This window comes from Silurus aristotelis, assembly GCF_946808225.1.
Source record: "Silurus aristotelis genome assembly, chromosome: 9".
Lineage (NCBI taxonomy): Eukaryota > Metazoa > Chordata > Actinopteri > Siluriformes > Siluridae > Silurus > Silurus aristotelis.
This window is the reverse complement of record NC_139582.1, coordinates 1,457,194-1,475,648: the sequence shown is the minus strand read 5'-3', so window position 1 is coordinate 1,475,648 and position 18,455 is coordinate 1,457,194. Positions and strand designations below refer to the sequence as shown.

The following is an 18,455-nucleotide window of genomic DNA, read 5'->3' as shown; positions in this document are numbered from 1 at the left end:
TCAGAAATGCAAAACATCAAACTGCTTGTCGTTTTTATTAACGCAGTTTATTATTATTAATATGTGATTATCAACATTTTAACACTTTACAGTTTTAAAACATGTTTTAATAAAATGCCTGCTTGGTAAAATAATATAAAATAATACAATATAATATTTGATAAAAAAAAATATATAAAAAACGTCAAAATAATGCAATACACTTTTTTATTATATTAATTAAATTAGGTAATCAATTAAATTGGCACAAATTTAATTGATTAAATAAAATTTTATAAACAGAAAAATTATATGAAAAAGTTGACATTTGTTAGACCCCATTTGGTTAATACAGATGTGTGTAACATATGTTCTAATTAACTGGAATTGTGTGGATTTTCTCCTTTTAAGAGAAATTCATGAAGCTGGATATAAAATGTTAAAGAATCCATAGCGCTAACATTAGCTTCCAGACACTTCCTGGTTATCGGTTAACGATAACGCTATAGATTCTTCAACATGCATATTTAACATATTTCGAATAGAATATTTAACATATAGACATTTAGACGTTATTAAGACGTTACATTTAAACTATTTTACATAATCTTTTATGCATGCGCAAAACAAATCGTATTTCCAGTACGGAGTGAGTAGCCACTGTGACACTGCAATAACTCGAGTTTCTTTTTTATGCTCTTGGCATTGTTGTGTATGTTTTCAAGATTAATAATAATTGTAAAAATTTTGCGTAAAATGGCAGGCAGTGACTTAACAAACTTGTGGTTCGACACTTAATACGTTCCTGAGGAAACTTACAAATAACCTATGTTCCGCACATTAAAAGGATTAGGAATACATGTACCATTACACCCTATCAGAAAGCGGTTACATCTTATATAAATATTTATGTGTGTGTGTGTGTGTGTGTGTGTGTGTGTGTGTGTGTGTGTGTGTGTGTGTGTGTGTGTGTGTGTGTGTTGCTCAGTGTTGTTGCTCCTCGCTGTGGCCATGAGGAGCTGCACCAGGCGTGGTGTTAAAAAGGGAGGAGGTCTGCTGATTGGAGAATCAGACGATGACATACGTGACAATGTACTGAACTACGATGAGCAGGGCGGGGGAGAGGAAGACGAGGTGAGGATTAACAAACCAATTTGAACAAAATTTTATGGACACCTGATCATAGGTGCTTCTTTTTTGATTTCATTCCACATTTAGTCTCCAGTTGCTATTATAATAACCTCCACACTTCTGGTGAGTAATGTCAGGTACTGATGTAGATGAGGTGAGGAGGCCTGGTGGTGCAGTCAGCGTTCACATTCGTTGTTTAATAAGGTTGAAGGTCAATGCTCTCTACAGTAGTTCCACTTTAACCCATGTAAATACAACCGCATCCAAAAACGTCCTGAACAGTTCTGTACCTCCAAACTTTCTGGTGAAGTTTGGAGAAGAACTACATATGGCTGGGAAAGTCAGGTGTCCTTATAGTTTTTGTCCATATAATGTATTTATGGATTTGTGTGTGTGTGTGTGTGTGTGTGTGAGCATGAAAACTTGTGAAACAGCCAACTGTGCGGTATGTTTGGGGTGAGGCAGACCGAGGGAGTGGAGAGCAGCAGCTGGTGTGTGGTGAGTCTGTGGGAAACACAGATACACACCATGTATGGCACAGAGAAGCTCTGAATTAGCCTGGGGAATTCATGCAGCTGACACATTTCAGTCTTCTAATAACAACCACAAAGGCATTCAAAAGGCATAGTTTTTTTTAAATAGCTTTCAAAATGGCACCTTAGTCCTTAAAAAATACTTTCAATTTAATTTCAATTTACTTTTATTTGTATAGCATGTGTTTTTTTTTACAGTATACATTGTCACAAAGCAGATTTACTGAAATGCATAGCATAAAAATGCTCATATAAAACATTTATCCCTAAAAGTGTGTACCTAATGAGCGATCCCTAATGAACAGTAATGAGGAAAAAAAACTCCCTGAGACTTTATAGTGTGTTTAATGTTAATGCTATTAATTAACATGTTCATTCATAGATTTTTATTGTTATCAATCTAATTTGGAAGCTAATTTTAGTTTCTAATGAACCCTATTTCCTCCATAATCAAACATACAGCTGTTGCTGGCTTAGCATTAATGCGGCTAGTTACTCGATAAACAGTTTTAGCATTCATAAGGGAGATTATTGTCTACCTAATGTTTGGAAGCCGATCCCAAGCATTTGTAAAAACAGCTATTTATTATTGGTTTTATTGTATTACCGAGTTAAGATGCTAACTGTAGACTGTTTTGCTAATTAGCCTTCATAGCTGTGTTTTCTCTTTTTGAGGTTTCAGAAGCCTCAGGAGGAGAAGATTTTGGTATTTTTTTATTTCTCATTCTAACCAATCAAATCAGTAAATCTGCATTATGATGAAGATGTTTACCAGAATCTAACAAGTGTACACAATTTATTTTTTATTGAATTTTTATTGAATTTTAATTGTATTTTACCAAATACAGTTATATAGTATTGTAGTCAAGACCACTTAAATCACCACTTAAATCAGGGCTTAAAAATCAGAACCAGGACTAAAACAATGAGCGATCAAGACCTCTTTAAATTCCAAAATAGCAACGTAGCCCTTACGATTAAAAGTTGTAATAAAATGCTAATAATGAAAAGTAATTGCAGAGGTGAATTTTATAGGTAGGAATTCTCCTTTTATTTCTATGAGCCAAATAAAAGAGAAAACCACATTCAAGAACTGAAATAAACATCTTTATTCAATGCTTGTTTTTCATAATTTATCATCCACCAATATCATTCCTGTGCACACAAAAATGTTCAACATTAAAAATGCAGAAAACCTGTAAATACCCAAGATATATTGAAATCTATGATCATTTAATTTACATAAAAAGATAAGATAATAGTATTAATACAGTAATAATTAAATGTATGTTTAATATTGATGCATGAACAGTCATTAAGAGAGTTATCTACAAACAAGATGTTTTATATTTCAAATAAACGCAGGTTGGTTCTTCTATGGATTTGTTTGGAGCTTTTTTTTTTTTTGCGTCTAAAATGTCGAATTCTAAATTCAGTTGTCTAAAAAGTCAATTCTTATGGACTTCCTGTTTTGTTTTGTTTTGACTTTTTCTCATATCCCTTAAAACAGCTCTCTTGTGCTTGTGAGATGGCTTTATTATATCAGATGTTATGAAAAAGATCTCAAGATTTTCATATTTTACAATCCCATGTTCATTTCTGACCCGCACCAGATTAAATCTGGTTCAGACCGAGATCGGACCTTCAGAAAATGGTCTTGAGACAGTTTTATAACACTACAGTTAAGTAAACAAACAAATGTTAATGAATTGTTTTGCGTCTGATTTAATGCACAGTACTGATAGATGATCTGCATGAGTGCGGTGATGTGTCTCAGTTTACACCAGAGGCATGTTGGGAATTGGTTAAGAGAAGAACCAAAGTCACATGTTGGATAAAAAGATGGCGGCGAATAAAAAAAACGCTTGTATTAAAAGTGAAAAGTGGACATTTGGTGCCACTCAGATGGAATGGGTTCACTTTCGAGTCTGGTTCTTCTTAAGTTTTCTACCGAATCCCATCTCAGGGTTTTTCCTTGCCACATTTAAAATTTTCCCTCATTAGGGATATACTTACAATAATAACTGTATATAATATAACCTCTGTAAAGCAGCTTCGAGACAATATTCATTATTAAATCATATTAAAATCGCAACACAAATAAAACTAAATTGAATTTTATTGAATGTCTGGTTCAGAAGGTTCAGACTGTGATTTCTCAGTTGTATTTATTTACTCAGCTTTGCGTTTCAATAATAAATCAACTTTTTTGGCATCACAGCCCTGGACTTAGGACTTTTCCATCACTTGAGTGGTCTTACCCACTTTGCTTTATGTTGTTAAGATTATCCATGTCATGTTTATGTTCTATATCATTTACTAAACCCATATCAGAACCAGGATGGTTTTAGACTGTTATACTGCGTCCAGCTTGTGCACATTAACAGACAGAAATCACTCTGGTTTCTTCTCTTTCAGGATGCCTTCAACATTGATCTCCTGAGGACCCCGAATCACATGATTCCTCCTCCGGAATCCTTCAGTCCACCAGGATCCGGTCATCCTAAATGGAAGCAGCCACTCCGGAAAGATGCGCCGTACAACTTACCTTCACCTGCGTACCCACGCAAACCTAAAGGAGAACCTACTGACATTGAAGATTTCATCAGTGATGTACGTGAGAATATATTCTTCATAAATAAAAAAACAAAAAAAGGGGTAAAAAAAAAAATTTATTAAAAAAGGCAATAAAAGAGACCAGATTTATTATAGGGTTTTTTCGTTTTGTTTTCTATTTCATTTCGTTTTAAAGGTGCACATGATGCATCCAAAAGTATTGGGACAGCGAACTTTTCCACCCATACGTGGTCCTTTTTCTCCAAACTGTTACCACAAACTTTGAGGCACACATTTGTATAGGGTTTTTTTTGGATGAGGTGGATGAACTCCCTTCGCTTGATCTTAGTAGATCCAGCTCTCCTAGTTCAAGCCAGTTCCATTGGTTTACATGGGTTGGAGTGGAAGATCTCCTGCTATGGAGCTCCAACCCTACTGAACAATGAATTAATGAATTTTAGCCAAATGAAACCTCCACACAATGGTCCCCTGGTGGTCTAGTGGTTAAGATGCAGCGCTCCCACCGCTGCGACCCGGGTTCGATCCCCGGTCAGGGAACCATCCCCAGCCACTCTCAGTGCCGGTCCCAAGCCCGGATAAATTGGGGAGGGTTGCGTTAGGAAGGGCATCCAGCGTAAAACATGTGCCAAATCAAACGTGCGGAGGATCCGCTGTGGCGACCCCTAACGGGAGAAGCCGAAAGAAAGAAAGAAAAAAGAAAGAAACCTCCACACAATCTAGTGGAACATCTTCCCAGAAGAGTGGAGGTTACTAGAAGAGCACTAAACGAGAACTAAATGTGGAATAAGATGTTCGAAAAGGATCACATACCGATCTTATACTACACAAACTAGAACAAAACGAGTCAGGATTACGTAAATAATATTAATAATAATAATAAATAAATAAATAATAAATAAAATAAACTGATAACCCTGTGAATGAAAAGTTAATAAATTACATTTTATTATAATTAAAGGTTTTAATGATCATTTATTTATTTATTCGAATTTCTCTCTTCCTTCTTATGTTCTTCTGACTACCATTAGTATGCATGTGAGATCACAGAGCCGTTTATCATTTCTTCTCTGCAGTGCCTGGACGTTGCAGACAATGACCCCAACGTGCCTCCTTTTGACACGGCTCTGATCTACGACTTCGAAGGAAACGCTTCTCTCGCGGGCAGCCTGAGCTCCATCGCTTCCTGCGGCTCAGACGAAGACCAGGACTACGACTACCTTAACGACTGGGGACCGCGCTTCAAGAAACTGGCTAACATGTACGACCCTCGCTAGTCATCCTCATACCATCTGTGCCTACACAAGATTTCTTTTTTTCCTCAAAGCACACGTTTTCTCTCTATATATTTATATATATATATATATATATGTATGTATCTCCTTAACCAAAAAAGTGTTTCAACATCATTCCCACATTCCCCACTGTACACATTAAGGGCTCGGTGATGTAGGCACTACTGATGAGGATGGGAATGTGTGTGTGTGTGTCTGTGTGTGTGTGTGTGTGTGTGTGTGTGTGTGTGTGTGTGTGTGTGTGGCTCATCGAACAAGAACCTGCAGAAGCTTCTCAAATTGGCCTCAGGGGTGTTCTTTCAAAAGTTCAATGCTGTCAACTGAAAGACGGCATGAGCTGTTTTTTTTCTCCCACAGCGCCGTTACGGATCAGCGAGTTATTTCACAACGCTGACATGTCGGTGCTTTTACATTCGTTTAAAAAGGAAAGTGCATTATAATAAGAGATAGATGTAAGAAGAACCATTTTTCCTTTAGGATTCAGAGCTCCTAACACTAATTATCTGCAAATGTGAGAACCTGGCTTTTCCAGCAGTTTGTGCTTCTTCTTCAAACTCTTCCCTTCTCCTCCATGTGCTTCTTCTCCAAATGTCTGAATGCTGGAGAATAAAACTTTCCCTTCATTCAAATCTGTTCCTAAATCAGTGGAAGATCTTCTGCTAAAGACCTCCAACCCTAATAGACATGTTGAGCTGGAACGCTGACTGCACCCCAGGCCACCTCACCACATGTCAACTTTACTAACACCATTGTGGCTGAATGAATCTCCACAAATCTCCACAAATCTCCACCAAAGCTAGCAGATCATCATTTCATCAATTGTCGGAGGAAACCGGAGAACCCAGAGGAAACCGGAGAACCCTGGATGAACAAATGGCGTGAACGAAGCCGAGGTTTTTACTGCAAAATAATAATAATAAATAAATAAATAATATATATATATATATATGTATATAAATATATAATGAAAAAATAAACTAGAAGCATGTTTTTGTTTTTTTATAAATGAAAGCACTATGAAATGCTTTTCTGATAAATGGGACACTGAACATTGTGTAGTAATTTTGTGATACTTGTTTTTTTTATACGATTGTATATAAAGTTGCAGTTTTTTTCCGACAGCGTTTCTTTATTCATTACGGCTTTATAAAACATTTTACTCCCAAAAAACAGTTATTCCTTCTTTTACTATGTTGTTGTTTTTGTTTTTTTTTTGTGCAAGGAATCTTTTTTTTTTTCTTTCCATATTTATTTCTTACGAATTGTCGTGACATTTTGTAAAATAAAAGAAAAAGGCAACCTCGGTGCTGTTTCACTTATTCAACACAAAAATGACATCTTTACAATGGAACGTACGCTTGTACAGGAAAAGATATAAAACAATCTGTGAGGTTTGGCAGGACACGTCTCTGATAACCTGCGAGGACGTTTGATTGATTGATTGATTTATTTTAGAGGAGTACACGTCATCACGGCTACGGCGAGAACAATAATTTCACAGATCGCGTCAAAATAAATAAAATAGTCCTTTTAAATGATGAACAGAGGGACGTCCGTTTCATTGGCTGCTTTCACCTGCATTTATATATTAAAAATTACACTGCAGGCATCCCAAAAAAACTGACCAATCAGCTCTCTTCCTATAATGCATCTTCAAAAAAAATTGCCTTTTCTCTTCTATGCTAAAGAGCATAATTCATGTGCTTCCTGGAGCTGCACAGAGCCAGCTCCATGAAGATCTGCTTTACATGAGCTGGAGTGGAAGATCTGCTATAGCGCTCCAACACTACAGAACAATGAACAACCCTTTGTAGCTGAATGAGCACAAATCTCCACAAAATCTAGTGGAACATCTTCCCAGAAGAGCAAAATGCAAAATAAGCATAGGAAAAGCCCATAGGAATTTTCTAGGTGTCCACAAACTTCTGTATATATTTACAGTAGGAGGATCACTTCGGCCCCAGGTTCTCGTACTCTTCTTCCCTCCGTGCTTTAGGGGGCGTAGGAGGCTCCTCATCTCCCACGTCCTGCTTATCCTTCTCTGCTTCGATCCAGCTCTGAGGGGCGATAATCTTTTTGGGGCCGTGCGGAGACGGACCGAACAGAGCCTCAATGTCATCGTAGTTCACCACTTCTCGCTCGAGGAGCGCGTCGGCCAACTAGAACACGAACGCGTCATGGTGAGTTTTTCATCTTTCATTCTCACTAATAAGACTGCTGAGTAGTCTATAAACATCGCTGAATAACATGTGATAATAAAACGTATATGGACAAAAGTATTAGAACATCTGATTTTTCCAACCATATGTGGTTCTTCTCCAAAACTAAATTTTCCCTGCACTTGAACTAGGAGACCCAAACCTGCCTGCCTGCCTGCCTGCCTGCCTGCCTGCCTGCCTGCCTGCCTGCCATCCATCCATCCATCCATCCATCCATCCACCCACCTCATGTATTTCATACTTTAGATAGTAAGAGTCCGAACGCATTACATACATTAGAAGTGCATGAGATAAATGGGTGATATTTCTCTGAATGTGACTCACCAGTACAAGTTTGTCCCTGTTATCCAGGAGCAGTTTCTCCGTGAGTCTGTACGCACGTGCAATTAACATCTTTGCTTCCTGAAGAACATCAACAGTCACGATTCGTTATTCCTGTGCATTTACTGACTCTGAAATAAAATCATAGACTGTTTTCTATGTGTGTGTTCGCTCACATGGTCCATCTGCTGCTGGAGGGCCTGGCTGAAGGGCCTGCGCCCGATACCCGCCTGTTGATCTGTATCAGGGAAGGACACCTGTCCAACATTAGGCACCATGCCATACTGCTTGACCATGGCATATGCGACACGTGTCACCTTTCGCAGATCATCCTGAGCACCTGTGTACAGTGGTATTAGTTTAATGTGGTGTTCACTTGGTAGTTCCCTGTGCTGTGTATACTTTAGGGTTCTGAGTGCCAGTAAACAATATTGACTTTATTTATTAGGAATTCTCAGCATATGATGAACATGAGCAGAGGGACTGATTGATACAGGAGGTCACATCCCCCCCTTCAGTATGATTAATGCACACTGAGGCCACACCCCCTTCAGTATGAATCATGCACACTGAGGCCACGCCCTCTTCAGTGTGATTAATGCACACGGAGGCCACGCCCGCTTCGTTTTGGTTAATGCGCACAGAGGCCACGCCCCCTTTAGTGTGATAAACGCATACAAAGGAACCTCCCCCCCGGTGTCATAAATTTGCACATAAGCCACGCCCCCTTCGGTGTGAATAATGGGCACAAAGTGTCGTCTTGCTCAAAGGTGTTAATGGGCATTTAGGCCACACCCCCTTTCGTATGATTAATGCACACGGAGGCCACACCCCCTTCAGTTTGGTTAATGCGCACAGAGGGCCCCCCCCCCAATGTAATTAATTTGCACATAAGCCACGCCCCCTTCGGTGTGACTAATGGGCACAAAGTGGCGTCGTGCTCAAAGGTGGGCTTTGAGGTCACGCCCCTTCACTGGGACTAACTTTCATACACGCCAACTGTATGTGTGTGTATGTGTGTGTGTGTGTGTGTGTGTGTGTGTGTGCGCGCATGTGTGCAGATTAAACATACCTGTAGTGACTTTGTTAAATGTAATGGCTTCAGAGGCTCTGCCACCCAGAGCCATGCACATTCTCTCAAACAGCTGCTCTGTGGTTAACAGGTACTGGTCCTTCGGCAGGATCTGGGAGAAGCCTAGAGCAGCGTTGGTCCTCGGAGCTATGGACACCTACCGGAGGTGAGAAACCCCACGTAGAGAAGATAAATACCTCCATAAAACATTAAACATGACATTTTAAACCAACCAAATACACGCGTGAAACCTTCACACAATATGTAACACGTTCTGTACCTTCATGACGGCTTCTGTGTGTTCCAGCAGCCATCCCACAAGAGCGTGGCCTGACTCGTGGAACGCCACCACCCTCCTCTCCGATTTAGACAAGATCTTGTTCTTCTTAACGCTGCCTGCTCATTGCAAAAAGCAAATATAAGACTAGATAAAAATAACAAGCAAATATAAGAGCAAGAGCGAGTCCGAGGACGCTGTTGTACCTGCAATAATTCTCTCCACGGCATATTCAAAATTAAACGTATCAATGGTCTTGTAGCCTTCACGGGCCGCGTGAAGAGCCGCTTCGTTGCATATGTTTGCGATGTCAGCACCTGTCAGAGTCAGAGAAACCTCAAATGAGCTTGGAGAGGAAATTTAATGCCCAAGTTATGCTTTTGTTTTGAATTGTTTAGCTCTCTATCCAGGTATTGTCCCGCTGCTCATCTGATGGGTTTCATGACCAGCTTGATAAAATCTGAAAAACCCACCACTGAAGCCAGGCGTGAGCTCCGCCAGACGCAAGGAGTAGAAATTTGCAGGATGGGAAAGCTTAAGGATCTTCAAGTGCTGCTCAAAGATCTCCTTTCTCTCCTAAAAAACATCAGAACATTAGAGATGGAGATTGCACGTCTACAAATGATTCCATCTGAATGAACAGTACCTGGAGAGTGGGGAGGTCAATAAATATGTGTCTGTCCAGCCGTCCTGGTCTCATCAAAGCATTGTCCAAAATATCTGCTCGGTTGGTGGACGCCAAGACAATGACGTGATCGGTGGTTCCCATACCTAGAGGAGACAAAGACAGGAGCAGAGTCAAACCTAGGGACTGATCCACTGGGTTGCTTGACCTAATTAATCTGATCAATTAATTAATTCTAATTACCAGCAGATTTAAATGGGCAAAAGTTTGTGGACACGTCAATAACTTGATAAAATGACAAAATAAATCCAATCTGTTCATACCATCCATTTCAACTAGTAGCTGGTTGAGAGTCTGCTCTTCCTCTGTGTTGCTGAAGCCGGACATGTTGGTGGATCGTTTTTTACCCACAGCGTCGATCTCGTCGATGTAGACGATGCAGGGTGCCCGCGTTCTCGCCTCTTTAAACAAACTCCTCACCCTCGCAGCGCCGAGGCCTGAAACACACGGATCGAATTAATCATGTAAAAAAGACTTGTTATAGAACACACACGGAGGTGTACTGTGTCGCTTACAGAGCTCCCACGCTTTCATGAACACCAGATTCGAGGATTTGTTTTAAAGCACTATTTATTTTATATCAAACACCATTAAAAATTTACACCCCGGCAAATACTGAGTCATGAAAGACCACTTGCGGTACTTAACATTTCACTTACACTTAACATTTACAGTCCAAATGTCAGAGTAAAAGTGATTTCGAAAGATAAATTTCAAGCGTTTGGTGCAGTCGCGTTCAAAGGAATTGAATTCAAGACATTGAAGTCAATGGAGTTTGTGGTAATATTCAAATAACGAGTGCAAAACGCTGATTGGGGACAGTCTGAGATGCTAAAACCAATAAATATATATAATGCACGCTGATGCACACGTTTTCCTCCTGTTAAAATAGTTATGAAGACAGTGATATTATAAGAACAAATTCAGCACATGTTAAATATATATATATATATATAAATACTAACTTATTCTTATTAATAACAATGATCCTTTCAGAGAACTCTTACAGATCATATGTCCAACCTCTGCCAAGTACCAAATTAAAGAGTACACAGGGAGTAACAAATATTCTGGTATATTTAAACTCATTGTTATAATCATAATTCCTCATTGTAACTGTAGAAAAGGGGCCAGGTTTTAGTACTAAAGACATAAAGTTCAAGGAAACGTCCGATTCCTGCTACAGAGAATTATTTTCGAATATATTTCATTTACTTTTTATCCCATGGCACAGAGTCAGACTGGAAAGCAAATAAAATGTTTTTTTCTGCACCGTCGGCTTTTTTTTTTTACCTAATAAATAAATCCTGCATCAAAGATGAATTTTTTTCCAGATGCATCAAAGGAAGGAAGGATATAAGAAAGGAAGGAAGGCCAGGCATCAAGCTAAGATCTTACCTCCAATCACCTCCACAAACTCAGATCCAGCCATGGCCAGAAAGGGCACCTGGGCTTCAGTAGCCACTGCTTTAGCCAGCAGGGTTTTGCCACAACCTGGCGGCCCGAGCAGCAGCGCGCCCTTGGGTACCTTCGCTCCCAAGTTCAAGTATCTGTCTGGATTCTGTAAAAACAACACTCACTATCAATTCTACAGCTTCTTGTAGGACTAATATTGATCTTTTTTGGACAAATACAATGAAAAGAAGCTCTGAAGTTTATACCTTTAGATAATCCACAAACTCCTTCACCTCCATCTTGGCCTCGTGCATCCCGGCTACGTCTTTGAAGCTTACTCCTTTCCCGGACTTTCCGTCTACGACGGTGAACTTTGCCATTTTTAACTGATTCTAGGTTTATACAAATCAATCAATTAGTAAATGAAGAACGGAAGACAGAATCCAAATACAATCCTAATTCCAAAAGAAAAACGTTGGGGCACTGTGTAGAATGTAAATTTAAACCGAACGAATGCAACAGTTTGCAAATCTCAAAAATCCATATTTTATACACAATAGAACAATGAAAAAAAAAAATCATAAATTAAAGAAATGTACTGTTTTAAGGAAAAAATAAACAAGATCATTTTAAATTTGACGGCTGCAACACATCTCAAAAAAGTCGGGCCGAAGCAACAAAGGCCTGGAAAAGGTTCATGTTATTAAAATTAAACAGTTGAAGAAACATTTTGTAACTAATGAGGTTAATTACCAACAGGCAATTATTAGATGATTGGGCATAAATAGTGTAACTCAGAGAGTCTCTCAGAAGTAAAAATGAGCAGGTCCAGAAAACGTATTTTTTCAGAAAAGGCCTTGTAGATTTGAGAAGGACAATGTTAACATGTTAACTGCAAACTGCATCTAATACAATAGCATGACTTCATAGTAGAAGAGTCCAGGTGCTGAATTGACCTGCATGCAATCTTGATCTTTCACCATCGGACAACATTTGGTGCATCATAAAACAAAAAACACAACAAAGAAAACCCAGAACTGTTCCGCAGCTAGAATCCTGTATCAGACACATACGGAAGAACATTCCTCTCCCAAAACTCAGGTCCCAGATTTACACGTACAGAAAACGTGATGCTACACAGTGGGAAACACGGCACCGTCTCAACTTTTTCGAGACGTCAATTTCAAAATGACTTTTTTTTTTTTTTTTATTGTGAATAGAATATGAATTTAAGAGATTTGCAAAACCCTATTTTTATTTACATGTTACACAGAGTTCCAACCTGTCTGGAATAGAGGTTGTAAAATATACACATCCTGTTTTTGTTTTTTTGCTTGTTTTTTATAATCATTTTGTAACAAAGATGCCTGTTTTTATAAATTGTTGGAATGTAAACTGTGTAATTTCTGCGTACTTTATTCATTTAATCGATCCAAATATCTAAAAAGAAATCAGACATGTATGAAGAATAAACTCACACTCCAAACATTTCCTGGCTGATTTGTGAAGTCGGAAAAAAGTCGAATGCGTTCACCAGCATTAGAAATAAAATGGATAAAGTCATGACTTACGAAGGCGCTGAATCCGCCCTCTCGTACGCCCATCCCTGCCAAGCGGAAGATGTACCATAGGATTCCGACTCCGACAGCGGCCATGCCGAGAGCGTAGAGGGCGCTGCAGCGGTGACGAGCGAATACAGAGGGTTAGAATTAGGATGTAGCAGCAGACAACGATTCAAGATTTTTTTTTATACGTCACAAACATAGTTATATACAGAATACAACTTGCGGTAAATTTAAAAACCTGATCAGCTGCGCAGAAAATTGTGCATCAGATAAAAGGGATTACAGATTTTAAATATGAGAAAATATATAGATTCTTCTTAAGAAACAGAGCAGATCTGGAGGGATTGTGGTTATAGAGGTTTCCGGTGAACTGGAATGTTTGGATGCTCTCAAAACACAAATCCTCACAAAATGTTTGCTGATGGTCCGAATGAACTGCTGCTTTTAATCCCAGAGATCACTTATGTCTGTTCTACGTTCTGGCTCTTTCTTTGGAAATAATGTTATCCTAAACAATGAACGTTCTGAACGATTGCGTGCCTCCACATATTGGCCGGAGATCCACAGAAGATCGTGTGTCCACATACTTTTGGCAAAACCATACCCTTTTCTCATCTTAGGATGTAGATACCTATCCAAGCAGCCGCAAAGCCAAACTACTCACTTCCCAAAGAAGCCTGTGCGCTTGTAGGACACTGGGACTCTGTCCTTGGGGTCTATGTTGAGTTGCTCCTCTGCAGCTCGCAGCTTCTCCTCGAACTTATCGATGTTGGCCACCTGCATGCGGTACGTCAGGGCGAGTCTCTGCAAAACATAATGTGCTTTAGTGCTCACAGAGCAGGTGGAGGAAAACGTTGGAGTGATGGACACTGTAGTGCTGGATTTACCAGGTGCTGAGTGAAACAAAAAAACATGAAATAACGTTCCAGCACCACCATGAACCTGAACGCAAGACGCATCAGCAGGTCAAATAAAAGTACAATAGAGTACAGACACTGCACCTCAATCCTACTAAACTGCTCTGAGATGAACAAGAAAACCTCCTACTAGTGAAGAACATCTTTGGTGCGTTTTACAAAGTATTTCAGCTGAATGATTGGAGAACTGTCCAGGTGCTGAAAGTGTGTAAAGCTGTTCTTCATGCTAAGGGAGGATTTTATAATGAGAATAAAGTCTGGATATTTATAGAATTGTTTGGTGAAAGGACAATTTTACAGCACTGAGTTATGAAATATGACCGGCTTCAGCTTGAGAACTCGGTAAGAAACGCTGTGAGGTGTAAATCAAGCTTTCCAAACGCGACACCGAGGAGAATACGCACAGGCCTGCCGAAAACCACAGCCCCGGGGTGAAGGTCGATCTCTACGATCTCGCTCTCCGGCACCACCTGCACCCGAGCCACCTCGCCTTTGGCCAACATCTCGTTCACAAAGTCGTTCCAGGAGATGTTCCCTCCGCTGGCGGTGAACAGGTTCAGCAGGCTCATGCAAACGGCGATGATGAAGAGAATGCGCAGCCGCTCCTTGTACATCTGATTCTCCTGCTCGCGCTGCTTTTTCTCCTCTGACAGAAATATGAACATATAATTAGGCATTAATGAAATGTAGTCTCTCCCCCCCCCCAATCAGAACTTTTCTATCCGGAGATACCTTCTTCCTCTTTGGGTGATTTCTTCTTCGGTCCATCGTTCTTCTGCTGTCTATCAGAGGAGGTGCTGAAATAAGTGACAGCACCTGATAGAAAGAAGACAGAATAATGAGGGGAGGAGGAAGTGCTCCTACCAGCATTTTATACGCTTTCATACATAAAGTTGAAACCGAACAGAAATATTTCAATCCAGAGGTTAAAATTGGCCTCTCTCGATAGAGAAAGAAACCGATGCAGATGTTTTACAGATGTTCTCCACAACCCTAGTCATAACTACATGGGGAAAATCTTTGATACAGGTCTTGCTTTATAAACAGCCATTATTAACAGCGATGTACAATAATGAGGTGAAGGAGGAATAAGAGATTACATGACTGTTTCTCTCATTACTTACTTCTCCACAATCCCAGCGGATCAGTACGCAGACCGTCCCTGTGGAGCGCTTTACTCAGCCCGAGAAATGTTGGGCTCGGGGGTCTGTTAAGGATTTGCTGTCGGAAGAAGAAAAAAAAAGTGTCACCCAAATACTTATCCAAACAGCACGATAATAAAATCCTGATCTTTTATTAAGAACAAAATGTGGAGCAGGAGAAAAAAAACAGAAACCTGAATGAACTGTTTCTATAAATTCTGTAAGTTATGGAATGAATTACTATAAAACATTGGAGTCACTTTGGCTAAATTAAATAAATAATCTCTTCCTAATTCATTACAACATCGTGAATACAACATCCTACATCCACTTCCCATGACATGCTGAATCATGGACATGATCTCAATCCTCTTCCCACAATCTGATATGTCCTGAAGGTGATTTCATACGTTTATCATAATAAAGAAAAAAGAAAGAAAGAAAATCTCTAATCACTTCAACAATAAAACAAACCCCTTTATGTCCACAGTCCATCATCATCTTCATCACAGCCCCTTCTTCATCACCACCATCATCATCATCACAGCCCCTTCATCACCATCACCATCACAGCCCCTTCTTCATCACCATCATCATCATCACAGCCCCTTCATCATCATCACCATATGATCACCAGTGACTTCACCATAACAGTGCCTTCACCACCACAACAGTGCCGTCAACACCATAACAGTGCCGTTAACACCCCAACAATGACTTTAACACCACAGTGTCTTCAACACCACAACAGTGCATTCAACACCACAGTGCCTGCACTGTATCAGTGCCTACAACACCACAGTGCCTTCAACACCACAACAGTGCCTTCACCACCACAATAGTGCCTTCACCACCACAACAGTGCCTGCACTGTAACAGTGCCTACAACACCACAGTGCCTTCAACACCACAACAGTGCCTTCAACACCACAATAGTGCCTTCACCATAACAGTGCCTTCAACACCACAACAGTGCCTTCAACACCACAACAGTGCCGTCACAATAACAGTGCCTTCAACACCACAGTGCCTTTAACACCACAACAAAACCTTCACCACCACAACAGTGCATTCAACACCACAACAGTGCCTTCAACACCACAACAGTGCCGTCACAATAACAGTGCCTTCAACACCACAGTGCCTTTAACACCACAACAAAACCTTCACCACCACAACAGTACATTCAACACCACAGTGCCTGCACTGTAACAGTGCCTTCACCACCACAGCGCCTTCACCACAACAGTGCCTTCATGTCCACAGTGCCTTCAACACCTCAGTGTCTTCAACACCACAGTGCCTTCACCATAACAGTGTCTTCAACACCACAGTGTCTTCAACACCACAGTGTCTTCAACACCACAGTGTCTTCATCATAACAGTGCCTTCACCATAAGTGTCTTCAACACCACAACAGTGTCTTCAACACCACAACAGTGCCTTCACCATGACAGTGCCTTCAACACCATAACAGTGCCTTTAACACCATAACAGTATCTTCAACACCAAAAAAAGTCCCTTTACCACCACAACAGTGCCTGCACTGTAACAGTGCCTACAACACCACAGTGCCTTCATCACCACAACAGTGCCTTGAACACCACAACAGTGCCTTCACCACCACAACAGTGCCTTCAACACCACAACAGTGCCTTCAACACCACAACAGTGCCTTCAACACCACAACAGTGCCTTCACCATAACAGTGCCTTGAAACAACACAACAGTGCCTTCACCATAACAGTGCTGTCACCACCACAACAGCGCCTTCAACACCACAGCGCCTTCAACACCACAGCGCCTTCACCACCACAGCGCCTTCACCACAACAGTGCCTTCATGTCCACAGTGCCTTCAACACCTCAGTGTCTTCAACACCACAGTGCCTTCACCATAACAGTGTCTTCAACACCACAGTGTCTTCAACACCACAGTGTCTTCAACACCACAGTGTCTTCATCATAACAGTGCCTTCACCATAAGTGTCTTCAACACCACAACAGTGTCTTCAACACCACCACAGTGCCTTCAACACCACCACAGTGCCTTCAACACCACAACAGTGCCTTCACCATAACAGTGCCTTCATGTCCACAGTGCCTTCAACACCTCAGTGCCTTCAACACCTCAGTGCCTTCAACACCTCAGTGCCTTCAACACCTCAGTGCCTTCACCATAACAGTGTCTTCATCATAACAGTGCCTTCACCATAAGTGTCTTCAACACCACAACAGTGCCTGCACCATAACAGCGCCTTCATCACCACAACAGCGCCTTCATCACCACAACAGCGCCTTCATCACCACCACAGCGCCTTCAACACCACCACAGTGCCTTCAACACCACCACAGTGCCTTCAACACCACCACAGTGCCTTCAACACCACAACAGTGCCTTCAACACCACAACAGTGCCTTCACCATAACAGTGCCTTCATGTCCACAGTGCCTTCAACAGTGTCTTCATCATAAGTGTCTTCAACACCACAACAGTGCCTGCACCATAACAGCGCCTTCATCACCACAACAGCGCCTTCATCACCACAACAGCGCCTTCATCACCACAACAGCGCCTTCATCACCACAACAGCGCCTTCACCATAACAGCGCCTTCATCACCACAACAGCGCCTTCACCACCACAACAGCGCCTTCATCACCACAACAGCGCCTTCACCACCACAACAGCGCCTTCACCACCACAACAGCGCCTTCACCACCACAACAGCGCCTTCATCACCACAACAGCGCCTTCACCACCACAACAGCGCCTTCATCACCACAACAGCGCCTTCATCACCACAACAGCGCCTTCACCACCACAACAGCGCCTTCACCATAACAGTGCCTTCATGTCCACAGTGCCTTCATCATAACAGTGTCTTCAACTCCACAGTGCCTTCATCATAACAGTGTCTTCAACACCACCGTGTCTTTATGTCCACAGCCCCTTCACCATCCTCATCACAGCTCCTTCATGTTTCAGTAAAACAGTGTCTCAGGTTACAGACCTGGATGATTTGGGTCTTCACTCCCCTCCCAGGCTGCACGATAATCCGCCAGCCAGCGCACTGACTGCATCTCTGGATCTTTTCTAAGCTGCTGGTGGAAAGTGTTGTATTCGTGCCTCGGGCTGAATAAACGCTACGGGAGGACAGGAGTCGAAGCGGCCCGACATGACAGTGTTTCCCAAAGCGGCTCCCATGTTGCAGCAGCGCCGCCATGTTCTCCGCTGCGTGACGGGGCGGAGCCCAAACCACCTTTATAAAGGACACCAAGTGCACTACACAAGGCTGTAAAGCCGTTCAGTCACACCCTTCCTAGGGCACCTGGGTAGGGACTATGGAGT

General features: G+C 41.3%; 2 protein-coding genes and 1 long non-coding RNA gene across 7 annotated transcripts in view; 1 reads left to right on the top strand and 2 right to left on the bottom strand.

Moving 5' to 3' along the window:
* The window catches only part of cdh15 (cadherin 15, type 1, M-cadherin (myotubule)), a 19,081-nt gene extending 12,186 nt beyond the window's left edge, over window positions 1–6,895 (top strand). The window contains exons 12-14 of the mRNA XM_083550102.1: window positions 968–1,113; window positions 4,062–4,256; window positions 5,294–6,895. Of these exons, the coding sequence (XP_083406228.1) occupies window positions 968–1,113; window positions 4,062–4,256; window positions 5,294–5,494 (542 nt within the window). The 3' untranslated portion in view covers window positions 5,495–6,895. The remainder of the gene's footprint in view (window positions 1–967; window positions 1,114–4,061; window positions 4,257–5,293) is intronic.
* Window positions 6,621–18,455, bottom strand: spg7 (SPG7 matrix AAA peptidase subunit, paraplegin). 2 transcript variants are annotated; one of them, XM_083550103.1, is made up of 17 exons: window positions 18,118–18,455; window positions 15,088–15,184; window positions 14,696–14,779; window positions 14,368–14,609; window positions 13,711–13,850; window positions 13,053–13,155; window positions 11,748–11,873; window positions 11,485–11,647; window positions 10,350–10,523; window positions 10,048–10,172; window positions 9,875–9,977; window positions 9,608–9,718; window positions 9,405–9,520; window positions 9,125–9,281; window positions 8,229–8,392; window positions 8,056–8,133; window positions 6,621–7,671 (listed from the first exon to the last, which is right to left on the bottom strand). In XM_083550103.1, the coding sequence occupies exons 1-17, from the start codon at window positions 18,328–18,330 to the stop codon at window positions 7,462–7,464; spliced, it is 2,406 nt and encodes an 801-aa protein (XP_083406229.1). In that variant the 5' UTR covers window positions 18,331–18,455; the 3' UTR covers window positions 6,621–7,461. The 2 variants fall into 2 exon arrangements, with proteins under 2 accessions (XP_083406229.1, XP_083406230.1); XM_083550104.1 differs by lacking the exon at window positions 18,118–18,455 and adding an exon at window positions 15,580–15,664.
* Window positions 16,302–18,024, bottom strand: LOC310730933. Of its 4 annotated transcripts, none has more exons than XR_014535017.1 (5): window positions 17,452–17,558; window positions 17,144–17,217; window positions 16,939–16,969; window positions 16,555–16,605; window positions 16,302–16,383 (listed from the first exon to the last, which is right to left on the bottom strand). It is a non-coding gene; the product is annotated as an uncharacterized lncRNA (long non-coding RNA). The 4 variants fall into 4 exon arrangements; XR_014535016.1 differs by lacking the exon at window positions 16,302–16,383 and adding an exon at window positions 17,955–18,024 and having other exon boundaries at window positions 16,392–16,605; window positions 17,452–17,556; XR_014535018.1 differs by lacking the exon at window positions 16,302–16,383 and having other exon boundaries at window positions 16,392–16,605.